Source organism: Choristoneura fumiferana, chromosome 23 (genome assembly GCF_025370935.1).
Source record: "Choristoneura fumiferana chromosome 23, NRCan_CFum_1, whole genome shotgun sequence".
Classification (NCBI taxonomy): Eukaryota; Metazoa; Arthropoda; class Insecta; order Lepidoptera; family Tortricidae; genus Choristoneura; species Choristoneura fumiferana.
This window is the reverse complement of record NC_133494.1, coordinates 13279935-13288963: the sequence shown is the minus strand read 5'-3', so window position 1 is coordinate 13288963 and position 9029 is coordinate 13279935. Positions and strand designations below refer to the sequence as shown.

General features: G+C 36.5%; 1 protein-coding gene across 1 annotated transcript in view; it reads left to right on the top strand.

Annotated features, from left to right (window-relative positions):
- The first annotated feature begins 4873 nt into the window (after window positions 1–4873).
- Window positions 4874–9029, top strand: part of Reck (Reversion-inducing-cysteine-rich protein with kazal motifs) — a 33160-nt gene continuing 29004 nt past the window's right edge. The window contains exons 1-2 of the mRNA XM_074106051.1: window positions 4874–5292; window positions 8600–8747. Of these exons, the coding sequence (XP_073962152.1) occupies window positions 8624–8747 (124 nt within the window). The 5' untranslated portion in view covers window positions 4874–5292; window positions 8600–8623. The remainder of the gene's footprint in view (window positions 5293–8599; window positions 8748–9029) is intronic.

The following is a 9029-nucleotide window of genomic DNA, read 5'->3' as shown; positions in this document are numbered from 1 at the left end:
CGCCATTTCAGGCGGCGGCGCGGCCATCCGTCACTGTCGGCCGGAGACGTTATTTGCAGTATATTTTTGCATAAAAATAACTCTACTACAGCGGGAACGATGGACAGAGAAAAATCGTAACGAGTTAAGAAGGAATGTTACGTGCTGCAGTTCGTTTTAATATTCATTTCAGACGATTTATCGGCGTAGCGCGTAGGCTCACCCTTGCGAGCTAATATGGGGTGCACGAATAGTCCCTGAAGAGTTGAAAAGACCCTCTCGATCTTATATTAGTTTATTGAATTCACTAAAAACTTATATAATTTGGTACAGTCGCCATTATATATCATTGAAGCCTACGTGCTCATGAACATCTGAACAACCTTTTTGTATGTTATATAGCTCCGATGTAGGTATATGGCTACTGTACCTACTTGTAATATTTTCGAGGGGAATATATGGACTTATAGACACAGTCCGTTACTACAAATGTCTAGACTCTGTCTAGCTAGATTATAAGCTCTTAATAAAACTCGACGTGTTCGTATTAATACTGCTCGCTGATTCAATGAATCTGCAGACTCTCATCATTATGATCGTTTCTAGAGAATTTTAGATAAATAGGTGAGATTTTTTTTTATTATAATGAGGAGTCGCCTGAGGTAGGGAATTCAAAACCGGTTTTTATTGTATGGAGAAAACCCGGTTTTTGGTTTTTCTCCATACATCTAAAACCGGTTTTGAATTCCCTACCTGAGAGTCATCTCATCATCAGAGGCCGTATTGTCTAAAATGCTGACGCTCGCGACCGCATTTATCATTTCTTTCTGGCATCTGAACTCCATAAAATCGCAAAACAGCACTTTTGACCCTTGCATTTTATATGTTTGTGGAACAATTGCGATCTGAGTGGACCTTTTTGGAATGCATAGGCAATTTCATTGCCAGCACACGAATTGGGTCGCACGTGATCGTGTGGCAAGGTAATCCTGAACAAATCTTTATTTCCAACCCTTGATCGAGTCCGGTTGCTGTTTTTGAAATTTTAAATAGATGTAGGTAGAATTGTGTATTACACTATAGGTACCTAGGTGTACTCTGTTCCAATCCAACCGGCAGACGAAAAAACGAACATTGATGAAGTACTTATATATATTTTGTCCGATGCACTTGTTTATCATTTGCTTTTAAATAGTACAAACTTTCAAAGTATGGGCTGTTAGTGGTCACTCAAGACAGTAAAACTTGTTGTATCTTGTTGAGAGATAAATTTACATACATGCGAAAGGTTATCCATAGTAAGTTTTTTCGTCTGCCGTTGGAACAGAGTATACTTAGGTAGTGTTTTTGAGTCGGAAAGGCACTTATGTACAGGAACAAAAAAACTGCTAAATGTAATAACAGCAGATTAATTACAACATATAATAAATTTAAAATATATATATATGTGTTCTTAGTGCGGGGTTAGCATAAATGTAACCGTGTTTTTAATATTTTCTGAAATAAAATATTTGTACATTATTCTTTAATTAATAACACACAACATATACAATATTTAACAAATAGAAATAAAAACATAACTAAAATTAACTTACTCTAATCCTAAAAATCTATATTTACAAATATCACCCAAGTCGCTGCTAATGCGTTTCCTTATCTACCCATTTATATGCGTACAGAAACTACTTATCTATACTGTAGTATTCGTCCTTAAATAGATGTTAGAAACGAAATAAAGTCGATTCGAGACTTCATCCACTACAAGGGAATGTCTAGCATCAAGGCAGGATTCAGTTTCATGAATAAATTTACATGTCACTCAGTGTACACACGCGGGCTCTCCAATCGAATATTTTATATTGGTTTACACTGTATGCAGTCTGAGGGGATTCTGCCTGTACCTGATGAATGATACAAACGCCATTGACGTGTAAAATAAATAGCGATCGTGCAGCGTTTTCCGCTGTGAAAAACTTAACTGCAGACTATTTACTCATGCAGTCACCAGCACCACAGACAGCACCAATATCTGATACAACAAACGTGCATACGACTTTATTTCTAGGGCCGGAAGGACGTGTCAGATATTTTTGCACGCTCCGCTGTGGCAGATATTAATGCTGGTGACTGTACCTAACTACTTGATAGTGAATCGCTATAATTATACAACGACTTTATTCAACCCGTAAAGTAATGTGTATTAAATATGTATTTACGAATAATCACTAGCATTATTATAGGCTTTTGGTTTCGGTTTCCTCATTGTGAAGGCACTAGAAAATATGTCAGAACTTGCAGCAAATTTTCGGTATTCTTTACGATGAAGCTACATATATTTATTATACGAATTGCTAAGAAAACATTTGAGTTTGCAGGTAAATATCGTCAATTAAAATTAACTATGAAGGCACCTATGCATATTTTATGAAAATAAATAATTATTGAAAGATACGTTTATAAACATTGATAATCCGATAAAAAACTAAGATGCTCTCTAGTCTTCGAAAGATGGACAATCTTATGATGTATAAAATTACAATCGTATCTACAATGCTACTAATAAATACATGCTTATCAAAGTTGGTGTATGTTACTCTTTTACGCTACAAAAGCAAGACAGATTTGGATGAAATTTTTGTATGTACATAGCTGGATTTCCGGAAATATATGCTACTTTTATGCTCGCATTCCCCGCATGTTTCCTAAAATCTCAGCCGCTAAGTTTGGAGCCATGATTAACATGCAAAAGTATGTGTTCTTTATACAACGTAAATATAGTCTATGACGTAATTCCCACAGGAATTAAGAATAATTCCAAATTTTCAATTTAACTGTCAGACATATTACCTAATGGTCTACGCAAAGGTCTACGCGTGAAATCCCTATAGGTTTAGCTATAGGGTATGTCTGCCAGTAGAATTGAAAATTTGGACGACTAACCTCTCGTTCGAATAAACTCCCATGGGACTATATTTCTTTCTATCCAATTTCTTCCCAGCATTAAAATCTTGTTAGGAACGCACAACTGCGCCGGCGCAGGCGCCACTTGACCGCACTTCAGGCCGCGCGACACCACTCGAGAGCTTAGCAGGTAGTCCACTATCTAACAAGCAGCCATTTGTTCCATGAAAATATTTAAAATACATAGCTAGTAGCTGAACGTTTTTGTTTTTTTGTTTTGGTTTGTGCGAACAACATTTTTAATTATTTTTACTTGTTACTGACGGAAGAAACAACTTAAATAAAATTAGGAGAAGAACTCAAAATGATTCTTCGAATGACAATGACAATCCTACTAATATTATAAATGCGAAAGTTTGTAAGTCTATTTGTTTGTTTGTTGCCTCATCACGTTTAAACCGCTGAACCGATTTAGCTGAAATTCAGTATACAGAGTGTGAGTCCCGGGGAAGGCCTTTAAGATAGTTTTTATCACGGAAAATTGCATGTTCAAGGATAGCAATATACGAATTCTATGCCGACGAGTCGGGACAGCGTAAAATACTAAATTCATAAAACTTAACAAGCCTATGTTAACTAACGACGTCGAAGTCAGATGGACAAACAGGCTAGTGAGTATGAATAAAAACTTCAAACGTCGCAATGCTCCAACTCCAATAAGACACTGCCCGAACCCGCTCCTACCTAACTAAAGTTTAATAAAGCAAAACGGCCGATTCCTTCGCTACAAAGATTAGGTGGATGCGTTTGTCTTCATTTGAAATGTAAGGTTTAATGAAGACGTACGGCGGAATCGAGCTGAAATAAAACTAATGCGAGGGCGATGTAGTTCAAAACTAAACATAAATATCACTTTACTTTGTGTAAATGTGTTACAGTTTCTTGGATAGGTGTTCGACATTTAGACATCGTTGGGCTTTGGACTTGCTTCATTATGTAAGGAATATAAATCCTTAAATATTTGAGGACATTCCTTTGTTTTATATTCACATGTATAATATGTATTATGGTTATATTTATATAGTAGTTTATTCATTTATTTATATTGTACTTTATGTATTATTTTCTTTAAAAGACTGTATAGTAGCTTCCACTATTTTTGACTCTTAGGGGCTGTTTCACCATCCATTGATTAGCTTTAACTGACGGTTAAATGTGATGCCGTCTCCGTCTATTCGAACAAAACAAATAGAGACGGCATCACATTTATATGACGGTTAACCGTCAGTTAACACTAATCAATGGATAATGAAATAGCCCCTTAAACTCACTCTTTGTCGGACCCTAAATAATTACTCTTCTCATCTAAGTACTAAAAGGTTGACTGGTAGAGATCCGTTAAAGGAATAAGTCCGCCTTTGTACAAGTATCTCAAAGTTTGTCAACGGTATTTTGTTTATTTTCTTTTGTACAATAAAGAGTTTAAATACATATAATAATAATAATATAATTATAATTATGTACCAAAATTCAAAAGTAGAGCCGACGCCTACTTACGTACCCATATTATAACCTATAAGTATGTCTTTCCGGTTATTTTCGACCCCTTATCGGAATAAAAATTACTCACGTAAAGTCGCATAAACAAGCAAATCCTAGTTGTCGATATATTTATGTAAGTACCTATTTAATTAAGTTTGTTTAATACAGCCCATAAAGCGCACCAATGCCTGTAAAGCTCGTTATTGGCCTCCCAGGATTCTATAGTTTATGGTTTATACTCACAATCAGTACCATCTGCGGCACCGTTTAAATTAAAAGTAATTTTCTTATGCAGAATTAATTAATGACTAACGAGCTCAATAGAGTCCATCAGGCGGAAGCGAGAGACAGTGATGGCGAGATGCGTGATACTTTGGGTTGGAACGAGAGATGCCTGGAGTCTGGAGTTGAATGAATTTATGCCGGTTCATTTAGTAAAGCGTCAATTTGGCGCGAGAACGGTCGTGTGTGGGGAGAACGCTTTTGAGTTTGAAAAAAGCGCGCGAATACTATACGCGCGATAACGGAGTGTTGTTGTTTAAGAAAAAAAAAAACAAGACAGAGAAAAGTTTATAACTTAATACGATGTATTAACTTGTTTAAGTCAAAATAGGCTTATCGTATCCGAAACTTAGAATTATAGTAGGTATAATTGTACCCGTAAAAAAGTATATAAAATGATAAACGTTAATGTTTTTCTAAGCTCGGTTTAGTGTTGTGGTGAATTTGTGTTATCTGGAAGATTAGGGGCACATAATAAAGATAACGAATGTCTGTGAGTAAGCTCAGAAGTGATATATGAGATGAGAGGAACTGAAAATAGCTAACCAGTATTAAGAATAACTACGGACTGTGGAAATATTTAAAACGGTGAGTATTTTGATTTACAATAAATTAATGAATTAGCTACTGATGTTATTATAATTTAAGACTAAATATATATATTTTTTAAATACGAGTTATGCCCCGATTAGACTTATTAATTTCAGATAGGGTAACTGCAGCAATTACAGAAAAAAGAGGAATTACGAATTTCATACAAGTTTGTTGACAATTAATTTGAAATCTATACCAAATATCTATAATTTTTTGTACACAATACAAATGTTCTTTTATTCCACGCCACAAATCAGTGCAATAATTTTACACAAATACAAAATGCAGGGTAGACAATTAGGCAGTCTTATCGCTTAAAAGCGATGTCTTCCAGACAGCCATTTATATACAAAAACTTATAATTAGGTACGTCAAATTAGGCGATGGAAACAAAACACCGGTTAATCAATAACAATACTATTAGGATATTTATTATGTAATTATTTCAAGACATACGAACTTGAAGATCCAAACATAGAATCCTTTGAAATTAAATAAGGGCGAAGAGACACTCTGAACCCTAACAATCATCCTTACTAATATCATAAATGCGAAAGTAACTCAATCTGTCTGTTACTTGTGCACGCTATAAGGGCCGGCGAAGCATCCGTAACTCGGCCTATGTTATGGATGTCCATGGGCGGCGGTAATAGCTTTCCATCACGTGACCCGCCTGCTCGTATACCCCATATTATAGAAAAAAACGCTTAAACCACTGGACCGAATTATATAAAATTTGGGATGGAAATATGTAGTTTGAGACCCTAAGATGGATATAAGTAGGTTTGCTTGTATCCGGGAAAACTATACAGTGCCCGCTGGATCGTATTTGGTAGATGAAGCCACGGGCAACATCTAATGTTTTATAGCGCATTCCTGCCTTTCTGAAGAAACTTTGTTTACTTTACCTTGATTGTATGCGTACACAGTATAGCAGCAGTTTGTATTTCCGCACCCCATATCACAATAAAGACCAGCAAAAAAAATAGGTGACAGTAACGATGTCATATATCATTAAATACGACCGTTTATTCAGCAAACCCCGGATTTTATATTATCAACATCAAAGGCATTAAATTGCTTTAGCACTAATAATTTTCTTTTCATCGTGATCGAGTGGAGAAAAATTGTGCTTACTATTTTGAAATTGATTCAAGTCCACTTCACGTCACTATCAAAGAAACTTACAGAAGAATTCGTGCAGCAAAAGTAAAGCGAATTCAATAATATTTCTCTATAATAATTACGAATATATTCTCGCAAACTTTTCAAAGGGAAACTCAGCGGACTTATTTGCTGGAGTGGAGGGAGTTCGGTCCACAGGGTCGGTTGGATGGGTACTAAAGCATTTTTATCGAAGTTTAGCGCGTCGGCCGTCTGCCGGCTCCCTGGTGATTTGTAGAAAAAGTTTCGCCACCGAACGCGACCTAGCTGATAGCACAGATGTTTATGGCCAATAAATACCCCACTATAACCCGACGCTATTTTCAACGGCGAAAATTTTAAATTACTTTATAAACTGTTGCATCCTTTTAAGGTGCAAATTGGCTTTTCACCTCAAAAAGGGGTGAATTAGAGCTTGCACTTCTCCAGTGTATGCATAATCAACGAGAGCTTTTAAAGTAAGTAGGTACTTTCATTTCTTCCACTGGAGTGAAGTCACGGGCGTAAGCTAAGTAACTACACTAGAAGAGCTTACAGAAGAGAGTAGGGTTCCATTCTTGTCTTTTCGGCGAGATATTATTCGGAAATGTTTCGTTTGCCAAACAGTTTCATTTCCCAACTCACGATTTTCGGAGTTGTTATAAAATTTCAATGGATTATTTAATACTAAAATAAAACCTGACATACTAATATTTTATTTCTGTTTCTGTGTAATTTAAATTTAATTTATAATATTAATAATTAATGTACTTAGTTTAAATCTTGACGCTTAAATGTATGTATTAGTATTAGGCCAAAAAAATTCACACGCCTCTGACGGCTGAAAGTATGAGGAGCTATCAACTATAAGACCTTTTACGTACACCATTATGTACTTGTGAATAAATGAAATAAAAATGTGTTCAATAAAACCATAAGAAAATATCACTGAGAAAAAATTCAGTTGCGAAAGAAAACAGCCTGGCAAATAAAACTTTTGGTTATTTTTGTAAAAAGGCATGATACCAGAGTGTGGTACCATCAGCCAAATAAGTGGTCTATCAATTTTTAAACAAGTTCCTATCAAATGAATATGTCGCTAAAGTCGAACTTTCAAGTTGACAGACACGTCTATTGGCATTATTGTTTTATGACATGCAAACGATTATTAACTTTAGGGTGGTAGACCACATATTTGGCTGATGGTACAGTCGGTTTGAACCCCTGACGCAAAAAGAGGGATGTTATAAGTTTGACCGCTATGTGTGTCTGTCTGTGGCACCGTAGCTCTTAAACGGGTGGACCGATATGAATGCGTTTTTTTTTAATTTAAAATCAGGGTTTCTAGCGATGGTTTTTAGACTGGTTATATATGTTTCACCAAAATCGATTCAGCCGTTTTTGAGATATTGAACTTTGAAGTGACAGTCGGGGATTTCCAACTTTTTGTTGGTTAGGTAAGGTTATCTCGCTTAAGTCAGGGAAACAACTAATGATATTAAACCTTTAATTATATATCAGTTGTAAATTGTACCTGATGCGCCATAAAGGCAGATTGCATTCCATTCCACGTCGAGCGGATGGCGAAAATTTACGAAAATTGCTATTCGAAAGCACGAGCACCGGGTATTATGGCCGTATCGACGAGCGGCGTTCCATATTGATCGAAATAATCTAGCTTTAAGAGCCTATTTAGGTACACTACGTATTTTTAATATGCGCAGACGACACTTATAGTGCTGTAGAGCTGCATAATTATGTTAATTATCACATATACATCATATCAATCATCATCATCATCAGTATAATATGTACATCAAGTGCACGGAGTCTATATGCGTTTTGCGGGAAATCAGCATAGTCCCCGCGGGATAGGGATAAACGAATTCTTCGCAGATGAAGTCGCGGGCAACAGCTAGGTAGTGCATAATTATTATTTAATTTTTAGTTGTCTTTTTTGGCGGCGTTTTTTTTTCAGGCGTTTATTTTTATCTTTGCTGGTTACTGAAATTTCTTCGATCGCAATCAAGTATACATACCTAGATGAAGCTACAAACATTAGTTAGTACCTAGACTTGGAACATTGTTTTAGCTGTAATTGGATAGAAATGTAATTTTAATAATTATCCTATCTTACGCCAACCCCGATTACTTGCAGATGGCGTAGGAATAAAAGAAAGAAATGAACATGGGGATCCCCTCACCGCGGAGAGGCAGGAGACCCGCGGCGTACGCGCACCAAAACGCGCATTGGAAGTCCAGGCTTATCGTGATCGCTGTCACTATTGCTTATGCCAATTCACAAGGTAAGTAAAATCGACTTCAAAAATTACTTGAGAGTATTTAATAGGTACTAAGTAGTTTACGCGTCTAGTTAATGCGGGTTCACGGTGGCGTAACTTGAAGTTCGTGTCGTGCGGTCCTTCTGACACTTATACTGTTTAATACGAGAGCGAGAGGGACCGCACGACACGAACTTCGAGTTTCGTAGTCTAGCTCTGCGCAGGCCGCTTCCTGCCGATGCAACTGGAGGTCTATGGAGGAGGCCTATGTCCAATAATGGATGTCCTACAGATGGTGGGATTAGA